The following is a 21,542-nucleotide window of genomic DNA, read 5'->3' as shown; positions in this document are numbered from 1 at the left end:
ATTTCAAACTGTACTTTTATATTTAAAAATTTTGAAATAAAAATTTTCAATTACTAGGGTTACGGTAGCTTGGCTATCGGCATTTCTCTGCTAGACAGATGCCAAATGATAAGTGCTGTCCATTCTTCTAGCCTGATATACGTTACGAACCACGGACCTCTGGAATACCAGTTCAGTGGGCAAACCACTACACCACGAAGGCACGTTAGGAAGGCGGGAGAAATATGTTATATACTCCCCCTTTTAAAGGGCGACTGGGGTTTTTACTGGACCCATTCGTCAAATCCTGGGTGAGGGGAATCATGATCCAACACCCTTTTTTAGTTCGGGCGACACCGTAGAGACATTGAGATTTTTCGAAGCAGGCAAGAGGAAAAATTAGCATACGCCTTAGCCTTTAGCCACCAATTTTTTTTGGACATTTTTGGACTAAAGAGAAATTTTCTGCTTTCTGAAATTTCATTCTCAATTTAGATTTATTGAGTTATCATTATTTTATTAGATTTTATTTTCTTTTTCTTTTAATTGCTTTCTTTCTTATTTTTGTTTTACTTTTATTACCCTAAATGGGCGTTAGCTTAAAAGGGTTCTTAATTTCGTTTAATGCTTTGGTTCATTATAAAAGTCTGAATCACTTTTCAAATTGTTGCCACCAAATATTAGAGCCCTGTATTATATTTAAAGAAATTAAATAATGAAGAATCTGCATGAATGTATGTATACGTCTCGCATTGTGAAAAAAAGAAGGTGAATAGAGACATGAAATTTTGAATAACGTCCACTCGAATATGGGCATCTGGAAGCACAAATTTGGAATTTGTCTTATTATCTTATAAGGTATTTCTCTCTCCTTCTTAGCGTGCCTTCGTGGTGTAGTGGTTCTGCACGCTGTGCCGGTATTTCAGAGGTCCGTGGTTCGATTCCCGGCGAAGGCGATTCCTCATTATTCATCTTACCTGCTTCCAAAAAATACCTAATATCTCTACAATCTATTTCGTACATTGTAAAACTTTAATGAATTTTTGATAAGCAAAGTCAATGATTTCAAAGCGTTCCATTAACATTAACATCGCACGGATACTTTATGCGCAAGATTTCGTTACATTTCTTACTGGTATTGTATTGAAAGCACAGCAGCTTTAAGACGTTACAATATGTAACGGTATTTTTCGTCGAATGACTTTGAATGTCTGTTGTCTGTATCACTTTTCAAATCCCGCTTTGAATCCCCCGTGAAAAAAAATGCCCCTTTGGACGTAATGTAAAATCTGAAAGCTATCAGATTTTATTTTTTTATTGTTTATTTTCTTTCTCTATTTATTGTTTTTTAGCAATTTTTATCCATTTTCAGTGCTACTGTGCATTTGTTTATTTTGTTTTAGTGGTATAACTTATTTGTGTATGCATATATACATGTGTTTATTTATATATATTGATCGTCTTTCAACTTCAAGAACGACAAGATAAGCAAAATGGTCTTCAAGCTTCATTTGCCATAGAAACAGCAATTAACGTCTTTAACCGCAGTTTCTTCTTCTTTAGACTGTAAGATTCTAGACTGTTTACTTTAAAGTTACAGTTAATGTGAAGAATCTTCAGAACTAATAAGCGAATAATCGCTTGAGTTCGTGAGACAGTGAATAAGACTTGAAAAGGGTTAAAGACCCTTTATTATTCCAAATTAAAGTTTAACAGAACTCCGTCTTGGAGTTGTACAATAAGTCGACACTCGGGCTTCAACTTAAGAGACTAAGAACTAAACTAAACTAATCTTAACTAAAAAGATATAGCCGAAGCTATCAAAATTCTAACGGAGTTGGCCCCTTAACCCTAATAAGCTGCGAGGTTATCAAGGGCCTAAATTACGGCCGATCGTAATAATGGCTTCAGAGAGTAGCCTAAAAAGGCGGACGCGTGCTAGTCAGAATCTCTGGCTCTCTCTAACTAAGGCAGTAGAACTTCGCGGTTAAATACCGCTCTTCCTCAATTTGCATTCAAGGGCCCACCAGCGGCCGAGCGGTAAAGTTCGCTGAACACTGGGAGTTCGGTCCGAGGTTCGAATCCCGCGAACGGGCTGGCTGCATGGGCGTTTTCGTGGTTTTTCCCCATGTGTAACGTGTATACGAGCCAGTTTCCCTTAGAAAGTCCTCCACGAAGGCATCCCTCCTCTTAGGCAGATAGCCCTAGTGTGCTTTGCCATAATTGAAGTTCAGAAGGGACAGGAAAGGGAGTTTAACTCAAAACTTAACTATTAAAGAAATAAACATAATCCTTACATGGCATCTTTTCATTCTTTTTTAGACGTCTTTTTTCGTCTTTAAGCATCTTTTGTTTCGTCTTAACTTCTTTCATTTTGTCCTAATTTTTTTTTTCTTTTTTTTTTTTTTTTTTTAAGCTTTCGTCTTCATGCAGAACATATACAACTTCTCTGCAATCTTCTTTTGTCTGTAGTAGTCTTAGCAATTACTGTTTAGCATGGTTTTAAAAATTCATGTACCATGGTTTTAAAAATTCAAAGCCCATCGTCGTACATTTGGGACCTTCGTGACTTCCTTCTTTCACTACGTCGTATGTGTTCCCTCCTTTAACTTGAGTTATTCTATGCGGTCCAAGATACTTTGGTTTTGATTTCAAATGCGGCCTAAACTGCGTTTTTTTATAGCTACAAAATCTTAGACTTTGTCAAGTCTTGGTTCGCTTCTTAAATTATATGATTTCTTCTTGAATTTTAAAGATCTGTTTCTTCGCATGCTTTCTAAGTTCATCTCTTTTAGCTTCAAAATTCGCTAGAAATTCAGCTTCGATTATTTCAATCAATTTGTCAGTAACTTTAACATTCATCTTTGTACCAAAGAGCAGTTCAAAGGGTGTAGTATTTGTTGTACATGGTATTTGTACTTCGCTGATATGTTGAAATAATAGCCTGCTGCAGTTCATTTTTATGTTTGTACCACTGAGCCGAATTTTCTAAAGACTATTTTGAAAGAACTAATATGATAGTCTGATTGATACGTTCGACTTGACCGCTTGCTCTAGACAGATCGGTAGTAATCAAATGATGCTTAATTTTCTCCTGATAGCAGTAATCAGCAAATTCGCTTGAGGTAAATGCTGTACTTCTTTTCGAGGTTATTTGAAAAGGACTGCCAAATATAGCTTTTTGCATCTCCAATTTATCTATAACTTAAGCAGATTTTGGGGACTTCGTAATCTATATAAATTTAGTAAATGCATCAATAATTACAAAGCTGTAGTTTTTATGTGTACTCTCCAAAGGTCCGAGGGGATGTAAATGATGCGTTTTTAACGGCACATCTTCTTTGTGCAATGGATGTAAGAAACCTTTCTTTCCTTTTGCATAATTCACAAGAATGCAATGAACGCACTTCCATAATATTTTGTACTTTCTGTCTGAGTTTGGGGATAAAGTACTACTTTTCGATACTTTTCTCAGTACATTTGGCTTCTGAATGTGCTTTCTCACGGGCACTTCGTATGATTTCTGTTTGCATACTTGGATAATCTTTGGAATATGGTAACAGGTAGTTTGGCGACATTTTGGTAAAGCGATAAAGGTTACTTGCTAGGGCTTTAGCAGTGTACATGGATAAAGTCAAGAGTGTGCGCAATGTCATTTTTGTGCAATTCTGGGATTTTTTTTAAGTGAAAATAGGTCGACGTGTACATGGATACCGTGTATGTGCAATTCTTAAAAACGCGGCAAGCAGTTTGCGATTCTGCACTTTCTCCCAATTTCGCACGTAATCTTCGTCATGATTAAGCACTTTTGTTCCATAAAAGTTCTAGATTAAGCGTAATTCGGCTAGCAGATTGTTGGAAAAAAAATGTTGAAGGGGGGAAAAAATGCCTTTACTTTGTGAAAACAAAATGGCGTCCAAACAAAAACTAGCAAATTGCTGTAGCAGGGTTGGTCGCCAAATTTTCGCCAAAAAATCGCCAAGTTACCATAATCCTAAGATTAACCGCATACTTTCAGGCACAACCACTAATTCTTTACTATCAACAAGTTTAAACAAAATTTCATTTCTGTCGCAATAATCGTCATAACTAGAACATCATCATTATCATTATCCTGGGCTGGTTTTAATTTTAGCAAGATATTATCAACTGAAACATAAAGTATTAATGGGAATTTAAACAAATTTAAATTTAAATTTTAACAAACACGTATAAAAGTAATAAAGCAAATTTAAAGCCAAAATAAAGAAAAAAAGCCAAAATAATTTTTAAAAAAATTAAAAAAAAAAAATTCTTTTTACTTTTGGTTTTTTTTTTTTTTTTTTTTTTTTTTTTTTTTTTTACTTTTGTTTTTGACTTTACCCTTGCTTGCATGAATGACAAAACACGAATTGAATGATTGGAGAGTTAGGTTTGGAGGCAACTTCCCCTTGATAAGTCTGTCTCCTGCCTACTCAACAGTCATTCACTTATGCATTTTTAAAAAAATTGTTTGGTTTAATTTTAATTTGCTAAATTAGTGAATTTATTTTCATGGATTGGTTTTGCACTTGATTTGCTTATGCTTCTGAATTTAAATGATACTGTAGATTAGTTCGAGAATTAAATCTTTTATATGTTTGCACATTTTTTTTTTTTTAATTTTTTTAAAAATTATTTTGGCTTTTTTTCTTTATTTTGGCTTTAAATTTGCCTTATTACTTTTATACGTGTTTGTTAAAATTTAAATTTAAATTTGTTTAAATTTAAATTTCATTCCTTGCAGCAATGGCGCAAAGAATCTTTAATTAAATTTGTATTTAATTTAAATTTATTTAATAAATTCAATTTATTCTTATGAAACAAGTATTAATGGGAGATATTTACTTAGGACGTCGACATGAGCCATCCTGGTACCAGAGCGATGCTCAATCACATAAGTAAATTCCTGTAGTAATAAACCCCGACGAGCAATACGAGTTGACAAGTCATGGTTTGACATAATCTTTTCAATCAAATGCGAAACAGTCAGTGATAATTTAAAAAGGAATTTCATGTAGGTATACACAGAATTTCTTTAATGCTTCTATGATTGGAAGAACTTCAAGTTCAGAATAGAATACTTCTTTTCAGCGTCTGTGGTCTTCTTGTTCATGAAATAGGTAGGGTGGAAACTATTATCGTTTCGAGACCTGTACATTAAAATTGCTCAGTATGCAATTCAGTCTCATAATTGAGATTATAGATTCCTAACACAGGATTTTCAGATAATAATGACTTTAATCGATTGAAAGAATTTCTTTCCTCCTCATCAGACTTAAATTCGCGATCTTTTTTTTCTAGAAATCACTCAAGGGTTTAGCAATAATGGAATATTTTGGAATAAACTTCCTGAAATATCCGGTAAATCGAAGAAAACTATGTTTCAAATTGGTGAACTCTGGATATTTAATGACCGCTTTTGTTTTTAATGTGGATAGTAAAAATTTTCCTTCTCCGATAACATGACACAAAAATTCGATTCGCTTCTTCAAAAAGTGAAACTTCTTGAAATTAATCTCGAATCTGTATTCGTTATCAAGCTTTAAGACTCCTTCAAGCCATTGAATTCAAGGAAGAAGGACAAGATTATTAAGTCGCTTATATACGGCAAAACAATACCATCATTAACTAAAGGTCGAAAAATGCTGTTAATGTACCTCAAATACAACAGGAAAACTGCACATTCCAAAAGGAACCTTGAGAAATTAATATTACCCTGCGTATGTTACAAATGAAGTATACTTCCTACTATCGCTGTTTACGTCAACAATGGAGAAACCCATTTATAAGATCAATCGCACTAAACACATGTGATCCCTGTAACCGATCTAGAAGGCTTCAACAAATGGAATTGGAAATCTGTCCTTTGCAATTGCTTTATTAGATCTCCTGTAATCTATGCATAAACGAGGGGTTTAATCATTTTTTAACGAGTACAACTGGGTTTTAACGAGTACAAATGTTCTGAAAACTGGGTTCTACTATTCCTTGTGGTAACCATTTGCCTACAATTCTTCGCAAATTCTTTTTTCTGAAATTGGCATTCTACGAAGCTGATGAAATATAGACACATTATTTTTTATCAAAATGTTCATTTTTGTATTTGCTGTTTTAGTTTTACACAATACATAACTCGAAACTAATTGTTGCACCTTGTCTCTGAAAATATCTGGAACATCAGGTTCAATATTTATTTCAGTTTCATGATAAATCTATTGTAAGAATAGAAAACGTATTTATTTCTTATATGCGCTGAGATTTATTTCTAATCGTAACTCCATTTTCATCCATTAGACTTTCACCATGCACAATAAACCCTACGATGACGTCACAAGACATAACATCGTATTTCACCAGACAAATATCAACGTTACACTTAACCCTTTGTTGCATACAAACCCTACGATGACGTCACAAGACATAACATCGTATTTCACCAGACAAATATCAACGTTACACTTAACCCTTTGTTGCATACAAATAATCTAGAGAAGTTAAACGAAAATGTTTGTATTTTTTCTACTTAAAATAACCTTAGTAATAATAAAAAAATTAATTTTCAAATTTCGTTTAAAATAATGGCTACACTTTGTTCACTACAGTGAACAGCATGCATATACGTACCATGCATACAAATCTCTTCCCAACGATTTACGGTCATTGGATTCGAAATCATTTCCTCCCTTGTTTGCAGGGATCATTACCATCTTCTAAATGGCAAATCTACAACTGACATGTACATACAGATCCCCCCAAAATACCTTCATTTCGTCGATTGTGATTGAATTCATTTTGCTACGATTTTGTAACCTGTACCTATTGGATTCAAATGTCAAATGTTCTAGCAATTCCTTGCCAAACGTAAACATTTCCAGTGGTGTTTCGGCTTGATAAGCAGTACATTTGGGTTTCAATTCACTCTTTTCGGTAGGTCTTTATCTACCCACTCCACAATTTTCTCAAATTCACATTTAAAATAAAATGTCTGAAATGACTAATTATGAATAAAAAATAGCAGTATAAGGAAATGTAAGCAATATTATATAATGTTTACTATGAGAAGTTGTACTAACTTGGAAACAGAAGTAGCAGCCATTTTCCAAATAGCAATGCTTTACTTAGTGATGCTATACAGCCATCTATGATCGACAGTTGAAAGTTCTAATAATATAGAATGAATAAACACAGGAATGGAATCTGTTAAGGCATTTACAGAAGAATAAACAAATTTAAACTTTTGTCGACTAGAGTGGACGTGATGCAACAAAGGGTTAAAATCATCAATATGAATACTTTCTTTAAAAAAGCTTATTGGTCCCACTCAGCATACTCCAAATCTCATCAGAGCAGAATTCGAAGGACGTATTTCCTTGCTATTTAATTTATTGAAAACAGATTTTCTAAGCAATGCAGCTTGACTTCCAGTGCCTATTAATGATTTTACCGTTAAATTACCAATCATTAAAATTTTGTTCAATTTTGATTCAGCATTAAAAGTGGCTACTTCTGTTTTCGAATTTGTTTTAGAACATTCCGAAGCTTTATAACCAAAAGCTTCACGTTTAAAACATTTATGTCTTATTTCTTTATGAATTCCTTATCTTTATGAACCTTTATGAATTCCTTAGTATTTAATTGATTGAAAACAGATTTTCTAAGCATCTGCTGTCGGCAGTTTTTGCTGGCAGTTAGTTCAGCGTGAGATCGCAGTACTGAGATATATCCGTTACTGATTGTACTGTGTGTTATTGTGAAAAGCTGTACGACTATTTCTGTGGAAACTTCCAGATCTCTGAAGTATTTCTTTTGATAGAAATAAATTTTACCAATCTATCATCGGACCTGTATTCATTCAGTCTATTGCAACCCGTTTGCACGCAACATTATTACATTTCATGTAAGATTTACTATCATACTTTAATTTAATTCAAACTTTAGTTTTTTGAGTTAACTCTCATTAAAAATCACGTTTCGTTTTCGTTCTATCGAAAGCACCTTTATTTTTTGCAAAATCATCGTTCATTTCTTCGTATACTTTCAGTTTTTCTTTAAATTCAAGCACGTTTTCACAGCCGTACAATATAATTTTGTTTTCACGGGTGTCATTTATTCAAAGTTACATAATTATTTCATCTTTAATAAATATTCTTGAGCCGATTTAGTATTTTTCACTTTCCTCTGACTTAACAGCTCATTTAAATTAGTAGAATTTATTTCAAACGAAAATTCGTCAGTCATGGCTTTTCTTAATTTTGAATATGCCCCTTGAGGCTTAGTTTTAATTTGGGTATTTCCCCTCTCTATTCTAAAAATAATAATTCTTTCTTGCACTGCGTCATTTCGAGACTAATCCATGTCACATGGCTCTTACATAGCGCTGGTGACATAAGTGGAACTAAACACTCAAAACAGCCAATAATTTTATAGCAGTATTAGTTATCAAATCAAATGCATTGAAAGCCGAAACTAACTCATTCTGAATTAAGACTTCATTCTGAACATAAATGACTTGTTTTTTTTTTTTTAAATCTCAGTCTACTGGACTACTGCTTGCTGCTCTCTTTTAACCGCAAAGCTGTCAAAAATGTAAACATTTTGAAATCCATGGATTAGAATTCCAAGTTGTTTTTGGGCCGAACATGTTTTTTGAAATAAAGGTGAATATTTAATCTGCCTCCTAGTTCCTATTCATTACGGATCGACATCTTCAGTATCTACGCAATCAAAATCTCTACATCATTATTGTGTGATGTCTCTTCATGAGTCATAATTTCTCAAGTTGATTTCGTTTTCAGGAAACAAGTTGGGAGAGCATTAGAATTTCAAATCAAAACTTCAAGATTTCACAGAACATAGAAATAACATTTGTTAACAATAAACTTAATGATATAGTATGTTACTTCCGCCTATAGCGGCCATGAAAATACAATCAAGCGTCAAAAAGGTATAACATGCGTCATTCTTCAAGTTCAAGCGTCAAGTGAAATATTTTTCATCGGCGCGCATCAAGAGCGCCACCTATCTACCGAAAAGACGGAACAATTATAGCTAAATTTGCTCTTCATTATGAATCAACATTCTGCACCATGAATGTTTCTACAATATTGTTACTTTTAAGTCTGCTATCATTACACATACACACATGTATACCAAGTAAACCTGAACAAGGGGCAAAACTTTACGGAGTGAAAGAACGTAGCTACATGAGCAATGTATGGTCGGAATGCAAACGGTGAGAAGGTAGTTTTTCACTAATATATTTAAAGAATCAACGCAAGAATGAGAGGAGATACTTCAGATTATATATTAACAGAAATGTAATTGATGTACATGTTCAAAGAAATTACTCAAAAGATCTTTCTCCAGCTGTAATGCAGGCTTCACACTTGCGCAATATGGACTGACGCACATTTGCGAAGAACCAGACATTTCCCGAGTATCGCCGGCAACAACGGCCAGTCTGGCGACTAGATCCATATCCGTTCCAACGGAGCATTCGCAGATTAAGGGTTTTCATATGGCCCCACAGGAAAAAGTCTATACACGAGAGATTTGGTGATCTTGGTGGCCAAGCTATGGGACCACCTCCACCAATCCACCCGCCCCGGAAATTTCGTAGTTCGTATAACCAGACATCGTCTCCGCCATCTACGGTAGAAAATGCCGTTGGGTCCAAGTCCAAATGCCGCTGATATGCCGCGAATGGCTCTTTGAAATAACTGTCCGGTGGGCCGCTTGACAGTAAAGTCCAAATGCCGCGAATGGCTCTTTGAAATAACTGTCCTGTGGGCCGCTTGACAGTAAAGTTTTCCTGGTGCTTGAAAGCATTGTGAGAAGGGGAGACCGCAAGACAGCACAGATCTGAGAAATAATAAAACAGCACGCCCTGGAATGAGAATAATAAACTGATGGTAGGCAGTGACGTCATATCCAATCCGGAAAATACACGATAAATTCAGTTCGGTGGAAAAATTCTGATTTTCGGCAAACATATGAGCTGCGAGAGGTCGGAGATATCTATCCTCATTCATGATGGAAGGTTCCAAAATAAGTAAGGAAATCGCATTATTTGGCAGAGTTGAAGAATTTCCTATTTGTTAAAAGGAGGTAGTCTTTTACATATTCAATTTTCAGATCCTGATGAAGTTGTTCGTTTCTCACAAAGTAGTGCGTATTTGTCATGCATCTTAGGATTTTAGACTGTAGAATTTGTAGCTAGTTAATGTTTGCTTCCATTGCAGCGGCCCAGGCAGGGGAGGCATAAGTCATTATTGGTCTTATGACTGAGAGATAGATATGCCTTTTCTTGCCCAAGTCCAATCTTGAGTATTTACCTAGTAGTGGGAGAAGGCAGTGGAAAACATAATTAGCTTTCTTCTTGACATGTTGAATGTGATTTCCCCAGGTGAGGTTGTCATTAATTATGATTCCAAGATATTTTGCTTGTTATGCCGTTGGGTACGAGGACCGATCCTTTTTCTACCATGTACAATACCACTTAGCAGCTCGCCGTTTGCGTTCCGTCCAGACTTTATGTGACGAAGCTAATAGTTGCAATACCATTATTATGTACAGTAACGCTAATGATGGTAGCATTACTTACTTAATGCTTCAGCCAATACTGATGTCAAAATTTGCGAACTAAATCCTTAATTAGCCATCAGGAACAAAATAAAACCACAACTGAATTATTCTTAACCAAACTTTAACAGTATGATTCTCACTTTCTTATCTTACTACTATGGTAATTTACCATCGCTTTCATGCTTCATGAAAAAATACTGTTGTGAAGATGTAAAAAAGTACAAATTGCAGTTGATCATAAATGGATGCTTAGGTTGTCCCAATTTAACAGCTATCTTCGGGGAGTTGGTTTATCGAGAGAAGTAAAGGAATTAACCTACGTTTGCAAAAAACACAAATTTACAGCAATTAAAAAATAATATTCAATTAATAAAATAAAAAAAAAAAGAAGTTGTGCACTTTTCATTCCAAACCCTACAGGGCGGAAAGTTATGAATGAAATACTATAAAATCAGTACCAAAACCATTTACTTGATTTAAGGAATGTGTTAAAACAAACCAACTTTAGCAATATAATTCATTAATTAAAAATAATAATACTATAATTTGGACCAAATCAAGATACTCGTCCTAACAAAGTGATTTGTAGGCCAGAAACCAAAGTTTTATTTTTATGTCAGAAGCCATGTTAATGATTAAAATCATTCTGAATTAAATTAATTAAATTATAAAACACAAATTATGCAACAGATCAAGAATCCTTAGAACAAAAGTACAACAGTATTTCAAAACCTGGAATAAGATTTTTAACTAATCCTAACACGTCGAAACTGATGAATGATAATGCAGAAATAAGACAGCATAAACCTTCATAAAATATATTTAATGTAGTTTAGTAAGTAATTAATAAATAAAATTTTGTTCTAAGGATTCTTGATCTGTTGCATGACTATAATTTGTTTCTATTTCTAATATAAATGATGAGATACTCGAGTTTCTAAGCAAAAAGTGAAACATAATCATTTCGAAATTCATTTTTTCTAATAAAGAGCTTTTAAACAACTTTTCGCTTTGGGGGTTGTGAATTCTTTTATTAAATGGTTCTAAATTTGACAACTTGTCAACATTTTGGCGATTTTAAGATCAGTTTCTATAGAAATTTTTTTATTCCGGAATCTGAGAATTTTTCGGCGATTTTTTGAAAACATCATAACATTGATAAATTTCATTAAAATAATGGTAATATATTTGAATTATATTTCAAAAATAACATTAAAATAAAACATTTTTATTTTTCGCTGTCATATTATAAAGTTTCATTTGGCAACTTATTATACAATATTTTAAATATGAAAAATAAACAAGGTATATAGCTATAAAGCATAATTTACGAAACAGCTCTTAGTAAAAGCAAAATTAGCTATGTAATTAATTAAAATGTCTTCTTTTTAATTTTATCATAGTAAGCGTTTTTCCCATGTAATTGTCTCGGAATATTCAAAATTCTCAGAATATGCATCAGTTTTCTCTATAAAATTAATTTTACACTTCTTCTCTCCTTCTTTTTTTTCAAAATATTTCTGACTTTTTGCTGTTACGGAATTGGTAGGGATAATTTTTCTTTAGTATTTTTGACATTGCAGCATGGAAAGTTTAGAAGGATTCGAAGGCAAAATTTATAGACCCACGATTCTAGGAGATTCGAGAAATATGTGACAAAATGAAAAATATCTCCATGGTCTCAACATATCAACACGTAATGGATGCATTTTACAGAAAGTTTGCGATGAATTTCTTTTTTTTTTTTTTTTGGAGAACGTCTGGGAGAACAATGGAAACATAATACTATTTGAATGTTTTACTCCTGATACTAGAATCTTTTTTTCTTAACATGTTTATCTTCACTTTATTTTCTCTACTTTTCACTAGACAAAAGCATGGAAAATATCAAAAATGCTTCTAATCTTATCACTTGGGCAGGCATTAATAAAGAAATTGAAAACTTACAATTTAAAAGATTCATCTAATGTGTCTAAGTACATCTTACACAGAACTGGTGCTATAAATTTTCCCACCTGATGCAATTCCATTTCTAGATTTTGTTGTTCTGTGTGTCACTAAATTCTAAAAATTCTGCCACACCTGCTCTGTAACCGGCCTTAACCATAGATATTTCATATTTCTTCTGAATGTTCATATTACTAAAGAAATAAAATTAGCCACTTTTTGTGTACATTCTAAATGCATTTAGTGTTTTTTAGAGTAACAGAAATCCTTAATTAAATCCAAAAATTCTAAAATTAAAAGGAAATACGTTGAAGAAAGAAACCGAATACATAAAGAAAATTATTCTTCAAAGATATGTACAGTTATTATTATGTAAATTACCCAATTGTTTATCATTTCAGCCTTTACTATAACTTCCCATTTCTGTTTCCTCATATGATAGAGTTACTGAGCCAGAATAAATTAAAATTAAATTGTATTATCTTTGACCACTAGTCCACATTTTTAGTTTGAATTTGACTGTTCTTGTTTAATTACGTCACCGTGAGCTGTAATTAACTTTGTTAGCATCAGAACATGAATTCATGTTTTAAGTTCTTTGTCTGATATTGTAGTTACTTTCAGATACAGCGATAATTTGCTTCACGTCTATCGGCGGGGGGGGGGACTATTTAACTTTTACCAGATCAAGTAAACCCTCATAGGTACATTGTGGAGAGGTTGACAAGTTAATAGATAAAGCACACAGAAACTAGCGAGAACATTGGTTTGCATATTGAGACACATTTCTAATTATTGTCACAATGGGCCCACTAGCGGCCGAGCGGTAACGTCGCTGAACACTGGTAGTTCGGTCCGAGATTCGAATCCCGCGAACGGGCTGGCTGCATGGGCGTTTTCGTGGTTTTCCCCATGTGTAACGTGTATACGAGCCAGTTTCCCTTAGAAATTCCTCCACGAAGGCATCCCTCCCTTAAGGCAGATAGCCCTTGAGTGCTTTGCCATAATCTAATAAAATAAATAAACTAATTATTGTCACAAAAGATCGATAATTAAAGAGAAGGAAATCGATATAAACTAGCAAAAAAGGTTTGGGAAGGCTTGTAGAGACATTAGGTATTTTTGAAAGCAGGAAAGATAAAAAATTAACAACGCCTTCGCCGGGAATCGAACCGCGGATATCTGGAATACCGCTACCAGTGGTGTGCTACACCACGAAGGGTCGCCAAGAAGGTGGGAGGAATACCTTATATACTCTCCCTTTTAAAGGGCGACTGGGGGTTTTAGAGAATCCAATCGCCAAATCCTTTGTGTGGAGAACCATCATCCAACACCCATCAAGTAACCATCAACACCATCAAGTAAAACTTATTCCTTGCATCTACTGAGACTTATATATAAAACATCTTATCACCTCTGGCGCTTTAATGGCTTATTGGAGCCTTAAAGTACATTAACTGGGTTACAACCCCTGAAACTCTACACAAAGCTGTGACATTAACTGCATTAAGCAGAGCTTGAATAACTTTCAACACTTGCCAACCGTGCCTACATCAAGCCTTTCAGGTTTGTTCCAATCAGCAGGTCTCTCTATACGCAAGCAGCAGAGGGACAACATTCAGTCTTTTGTTATGAATCATGCTGATTATGATCTCACTTCTCATTTTAACCTATGCCGTTTGACATAAAATCTCCCTACTATTTACTAAACCTCTAGACTGACCAAGTATGTGACAAAATGAGACATAAAAAAAAAAAAAAAAAAAAAAAAAAAAAAAGCATAAAACTAACTGTTAGTAAAACGTGAATGTCACTTATCTTCTTTTACATATGGCCAACTATTATAAGTATAAAATATTTAATGCTACTTGATAAACCGCATGAAGTTTATTTTATTCTCAAACGTATTAATAATTATGTTAGTTAATTCATGTTTAGTAATAATGCATACTACTTCGGGATCTATTTTATTTTTAGGATGGTATTACAAAAGTGAAATTCAGGCATAGAATAATATTTTTAATTGAATTTATTCAGTTCCCATTTGCTCATAGGTCCTTAATTTTTTTCATTAATGGTCCTTAAAAGTACTTAATTTCCGTGTGCAGAAATGTGTACGAACCCTGTAAATAGTGCCCCAAATGATTCTACTGAATGCGGTAATAGTTGAAGTTGAGGTAGAATAAGTATACATTTTTATTAATATATACTATACATAAGTATATATTATATATATATACTGTTATGGTTTTTATAATTATTTAGTTATTTTTAGTAGAATTTGTAATTAAAATTGTTTTATATTCCCATGCAATGCAGCACGAGACTTATTTGAAGAGAATGTTACGCTGGAAAAATTGAAATAAAGCAGCACGCGCATTTAACATTTTAATAAATAGATATCCCGTAATTGTACTCGTTTGCTATCCAGACAAATCGAGAAAATACTAGAATGATCTCATGCATGATTAAAAAGCTTATAAAAGCTGGAGGAAAACATCTCAATTTAGTTGTTTACTTAGTTCTGTTATTGATTGTAGCGAATTCACGGTGAGATCGAATTAGATTTCTCAGTATTTTGAATTGAATTCTGTTCAACGTTTTAGTAGTTTAAAATATAACTACTGTGAGATATTGCGATATATATATAATATATACTTATATATAGCATATATTTATAAATATGTACTATATATATATTAGTATATACAAGTATACATTATAATATTATATATATCTTTACAAATTACCAATTACAAAATAAAGATAAATAATGCAAAGTCCAAGTCTTACCGACTGATATTATTCATAGCCCCCGCTGCCACTAAGAATTTTCGGAAACACTACACTTCTGAGTCAGACGCGAAGAGAACACTTGACCCACTCCCCACTAGAAAGAACGTAAGTTAATTAATACTTTTTCTGGCCTTTATATCTTCATGTACATTCACTTTTCTTCTTATATTTTTTTATTTTTATATTATTTTTGATTTGTTTTTACAAAGTTTGCATTATTTATCTTATATTTTGTAATTTTCTAATGTTTATTTCAACTACTTTGAATTCTATTTCATAATGACAATTTCCAATGTTTAATTTTTACAAATAATATTGAACTCAAATGCATAAACACGAGGTTGTCGAGGGATGGTTACTCGAGCATTTTCGAAATTATCTGCAGAAATTGCTTTTCACTCAAAATTGTATTGACTAAAATGCTTAATTGGAATAAGTTCTTTGAATATCAGCATTGGTTCATAATCCCTTCTATTCACGGAAATATTTGGCCTGACTTGAATTGCCGGTTTCGCTTAACCTTATTGCTCGAATAAAGACGAAGCACCTTCGTATTTATTTATTAATTATTGTTCATTGAACGGGAGTTGGTTTATTCCCCCTGAAAAGTCAACTAATTTCCGATCAATGACAATGATTACATGCACTTAATCTAATTCTTGCCTTTAATTTATTCATCTTACAATTGAAATTTTGTTATTCATGATTTAATTCCAGTCCCCGTTAAAACATTTTTAACATTTTACTTTCAAGTTACTTCAAACATCTTTCAAAATATAACTTACTAGTATGGATTCACTCTTTTAAGATAATAATACTATAATTAAACTTAGGAGATAATATAATCAATTAATCAATATTATTTAGTAAATAAATTATTATTAACTTACTTTGCAGCAATTGCGCAAGTAGTAATAACTTGTTTTCGCACTAAATGAATTTAAGATCATACAACATTTGATATTATGTATATATAAAACGTTTTGGGATCTATTTAATGTTTCTAATTCGCTTTAGTAATTTAGAAATGAAATATTGTACTATCTTTTAAATTTTATTTATTTCAAAAATTATGTCTTAAATTTATATCTTTTATGAACTTTGATTTATCTTATTTACTTTTTTTTTCATAGAAAAAACTGGTTTCGAGCCTTTCATGGACAACATCTTTCTTTTATCATTCCTTCGATGGAAAAAATTTCATATTGAGAAAGCATTTCAAGCTCTCTGTAATTTCTATTATCTTAAGGAGAAATATTCTGGTGTGTATTTTGACATCAAGCCTTCAAAGCTGATACACGTACTACAAATGAATCACTTGACGAACCAACCATTGAGAGATCCTGACGGTTGCAATGTGGGGATTCTGAGACCAGGTAAAATATCTTATTATAAAAGATATTATTTGTACTTTTTTTTTTAAATCTGTGCGCGTCTGTCAGTTTTTTGACAGATAAATGTGCTTCAATACTTTAATCCTGTGGTTGAATCTTGTTTTCAAGAAGTGTTCTTAAAAACATGAAACAGAAGTCAGGGCCGACGCGTTGGGTGTGGCGAAATTGTTCACCGCACAAGGACTCCTGAGCCAGGTGGGGCTCTAAAATTTATAGTACTTATACTTTTTTTTAATTTAATGTTACTTAAGTTGTTAATTATACGCTTGCAATTTTGCCTGTTTTATATTGTCTATGCAATAAAATGAGATTTTATTTTTTACTTTAATTTTATATTTTAATTTTTTTTTTTTTTTTTTTACTTTTGTTTTCTTTTCTGCGGGTTGTTTTCGTTTGTGTAAAACAAAACTTGATTGCCGATATGAACAATAAAAGCACGTTCCGTATGGAGTCTGCGCTACCACACGGAACGTGTTAAAAATCTAAAAATTTGTAACATGTAACAACAGGAATTGGGAATGTTTTGTATCGGCGTATAAGTATTTATTCTTTATGTACTGAGAAGGTGTTGCGGCTCCAAGTCGTTGTTTAATTTTTTTTCCCGCAATGATAATATACATACATTTTTCAAATGTGGCAACCAAAACTAGCCATTCAAAATTATTATTGTATTCTCAAATATATTTTCATCACGTTAAGGGCACATGTATTTTGCTATTTTTTATTTTCTATTTTTTCTTTGTTTTGTGTGTTTAATAGTATTCGTTCTTGGTATTTTTGCATGTGGTAAAACAACTCAGCAATGCGCTCGCTCGATCCTCTCAAGTGGCTGTCTTTTCTGAGTACTACATGCAAATTTATTCAGTCTTTTTATTTTAGATTTAGTTACACTTTGTGAGGTAAACCAGATACCTATCGCAGGTTCTAGTTTACCATTTTAGTCCCAAAAAGGGCCATGTGACGGATTACTGATTCTTACATTCAAGGGCACACACGCAGAAACAATTCATTAAGAAAAATTTTTATATTTCAAATTAACAAAATAATTAAAAAAGCAAATTTAAGGCCCACCAGCGGCCGAGCGGTAACGTTGCTGAACACTGGTAGTTCGGTCCGAGGTTCGAATCCCGCGAACGGGCTGGCTGCATGGGCGTTTTCGTGGTTTTCCCCATGTGTAACGTGTATACGAGACAGTTTCCCTTAGAAAGTCCTCCACGAAGGCATCCCTCCTCTTAGGCAGATAGCCCTCGAGGCTTTGCCATAATTACATATACACACACACACACAAAAAAAAAAAAAGCAAATTTTCATTTATCTCTATAAAACCCAGATAAATCTTACCCCTAATTGGGCAGAATTTGATTTATCTATTTCTGATATACAATTACAATTTCCAAATAATCGAAAAAAATTACTAATAATTATAGCTCTTTTTCATGAATAGTTTATAATCATCACGCACCTGAGATGTTTTCAATATTTCAATTGCTTATAAAAAATGCGTTTTAGTAATTTGTATTGATATTGGTTCAATTTACTTAAATATTTTGAATCAGCAGAAAGAAGAAAAAATTTCGCACTATATTCTTAGAAATAAATTTTCTGGGGAAAAAAAAAAAAATCTAAATTTTCAGTCAAATTACTTTTTTTTATCTGAATCTTTATTTAGTAGCAAGTGACATAAATGGGCTATCGATTTCAAATAGTATATTAACGCCTTAGGGCAATTTACCAACAGAGACGGTTAAAGTAGCGGTTGGCTACTAATTGCCGCCTAGCCATTGACTCGATTTCGATTTCGAAATAGTATATTGAGAGAAAATCATATGATGCATTTTGTATATGGAATGAAAATTAAATTTGTTTATTTAGTGCAATAAACATTTTTTTTAGAAAGATGTTAAAAAAGTTGAATAAGTCTGGAGCACAAAATAGAAAAAGCAAATTGCAACGAGAGGAAGCTAATCAAAAACTGGCGGGATCTCTAAATAAATATCTCAGAAACAAAATAGGATTAGGCGGACAAGCAATTGAACTAGGACTATTTAAACTAGGACTGGTTTGGAATTTCATAATGAAAATTTATCTCAAAATGCAAATTCATCAGAATATGGTCAAGAAGAAGCCACGATTTGTACCAATAGTAGATGTTGACGTAGAAAATTAGCCGAGTAATAACGTAATATCTCAAAATGAAGATTTTGACTTTCAATTAAACGATCCAACTACCTGGCCTGATACAATTTCTATAAAAATCGGAGATTATTTAATTGAAAATGACCCTCCCCGCTTGATAACCAAACATTTTCCGAGAGATAATTCTGGCAGAAAGTTTTCAGAATCGTTCTATTACCGAATGGAGAAAAAGTATTTAGAAATTATTTAGTACATTCAAATTCCCGAAATGCAGTTTTTGGCTTCCCATGTAAACTATTCAGTAAGAAGTATTCACAGCTTATTAAGGATGGAGGTAATGATTGGGCACATTTAACCCACCTTTTAGAAGTACATGAAAGCAATCACCTAAAATATAGTTCAAAATGCAGTGAACTTGAGAAATGTCTTTGCGTAATTTATGTACTATTGATGTAGCTCAATAAAGACTTTTATGATGCAGAAAAGGTTAACTGGCAATCGGTTATTGAACGGCTTAGTTATTTAATTCAATATTTAGCACGGCAATGCCTTGCATTTAGAGGTTTTTCGAAAGAGTTGTATCATAGTGATAATGGAAATTTTTTGAAGTTCGTTGAAACCATAGTACAGTTTGATCCAATAATCGTTGAACATTTCCACAAAATTCAAACGTCTCAAAAGAACATTCCTCCTTACTTAGGGGATCAAATAAGGAATGAAATTATAAGCATTGTTTCAGAAGGAATTAAAAAGCATTTACTACATATTATTAAATCGTCAAAATATTACTCACTAATTCTGGATACTACACCTGATGTTAGTCATACCGAACAATTGACTGTTGTAATTCGATTTGTTTATACGAACGAGAAACGAATAAAGCCCAAAATTGAAGAACATGTTTTAGTATTTCAATCTGTCGACGTCACTACTGGACAAGTCTTGTTTAAATTCATAAATGGACATTTAAAATCGTTAGAACTAAATTTATCAGATTTACGAGGCCAATCTTATGATAATGGTGCTAATATGAGAGGAAAGCACAAAGGATTGCAACAAAAAATTATTGAAAATAATTTGAGGGCACTCTATATCCCTTGCCCTGCCCATTCTCTAATCTAGTTGTAAATGATGCACCTAAAATTTCCTTCGAAACGGTTTAATTTTTTCGGAGTAGTGCAGAAACTTTACAACTACTTTTTTACTTCCTTGTACGAAGTAAAAAGGAAGTATTGTAATCGCGAAAAGTTTCAGGCACCATATTTCAACGAAAATATCCATTTTGAATGTTTAACGATGTTTGACGAATGAAATTTGACGATGTTTTTGCGTGATAGCTGTACGTAAGGACAGAATAAAAGACTCTCTTCCACCAAAAAAATTATAAAACTGCTTTAAAATGAATTCTGAATTTTAAATTCTAAATTTAAAAAGAATTTTTCGTGGCGTCTGTACGAACGTATGTACGTACGTACGTATCTAGCATAACTCAAAAACGAGTAGCCTCAGAACGTTGAAATTTTGTATATAGGACTGCTAATACATGTAAATGTGCACCTCGTATTTTGGTTGCAATCGGCCGCACCAAACGTATATAAATATATTTATATATGTATCCACTCTGTTACCCTGCTCAGTGATCTCAGTTTCTTTACGCTTACATGTTTGTAAATTGTACATTTTTTGCTTTAAAAATGATTGAATTATGTTGTTCTTATCTTCCGTTTAAGGTTTTTATGTCTTTAGTAAATCTGTATGCAATATTTTTAGAATTATCAACAATTTTAAAGTTGTTTAAGCGCCACTAAGCCTAATAATGTGTTTGATGGCGGCCATTGCTTGTTTACATTTGAAACAGCAGAATAGTGGATTTGTTGTCAATCTGGAGAAACTTAGCTTCGCAATAACAAAGATAACGCCTTCATTTATTATTGCGAATTAAATCATGCTTAATCCTTTCTGGAATTTTTTCGAGGAAATAAGTGTTTGAGATTTACTTCGTAACTTTTAATACAGATATTTTGACTTTTTATGTATTTTTGCCTTGTCGCGAAGTGAGAACTGAATTAATTGAATTAGAAATACTTAATCGTCTGTGAAAAACTGTTTCTTTTTTCTTTTGTTTGCTTAATTTCTTTTATACAGCGTTCTAGCTTTATTATAGTATTTGAATAGAACATGTGACAACGATTAGATAATTCTTTAAATGATATAAATTTTGTGCATTATGAGTTATAATATGAACGAAATATAATACTGTTAAGTGAATCTAGCGCCAGAGTGTCGCTATGGTAAACAAATACTAGAGTGAATTTTAAAGAATGCATTTATTCTATTGTGGTTTATGCGCTGTCGGTGAAGTAGATTTAATTCAATCCAATAAGTTTAAATGAAATGCAAGAAAAAATGCGCATAATTTAATATTCCGTACAAGGAAGTCATGTGGTGTACACATCAGATTTTTTCATTACGTTAAACGTTGGTCTATTTTGCAACGGTATGTTGAAAATTTAAAGCCGCTCTCCTGCACCAGATCGGAAAGTAGAATTCAAGCTTTAAGACCGTTGGAAAACGATTTAAAGGGAAATTTGAGAGCGTTAATAAATAATCAAGAAGGTCAAACAAGACACATGGAATCAAGAACTCAAGAAAAAAAGTTGATTCAGATAATTTCGTCGTTTAAAT

The 21,542-nt window shown here is 32.9% G+C and overlaps 1 protein-coding gene across 4 annotated transcripts in view; it reads left to right on the top strand.

Moving 5' to 3' along the window:
* LOC118188891 (alpha-tocopherol transfer protein-like) overlaps positions 1–21,542 on the top strand; it is a 130,340-nt gene that overhangs the window by 65,729 nt on the left and 43,069 nt on the right. For all 4 annotated transcript variants that reach the window (XM_085818013.1, XM_085818015.1, XM_035359412.2 and 1 more), the window contains exon 3: positions 16,461–16,703. In XM_085818013.1, coding sequence (XP_085674139.1) covers positions 16,461–16,703 — 243 coding nt within the window. The remainder of the gene's footprint in view (positions 1–16,460; positions 16,704–21,542) is intronic.

This window comes from Stegodyphus dumicola, chromosome 6 (genome assembly GCF_044657685.1).
Source record: "Stegodyphus dumicola isolate Sdum_Otavi_A_Nest chromosome 6, ASM4465768v1".
Lineage (NCBI taxonomy): Eukaryota > Metazoa > Arthropoda > Arachnida > Araneae > Eresidae > Stegodyphus > Stegodyphus dumicola.
This window is presented reverse-complemented; position numbering and strand designations above follow the sequence as displayed.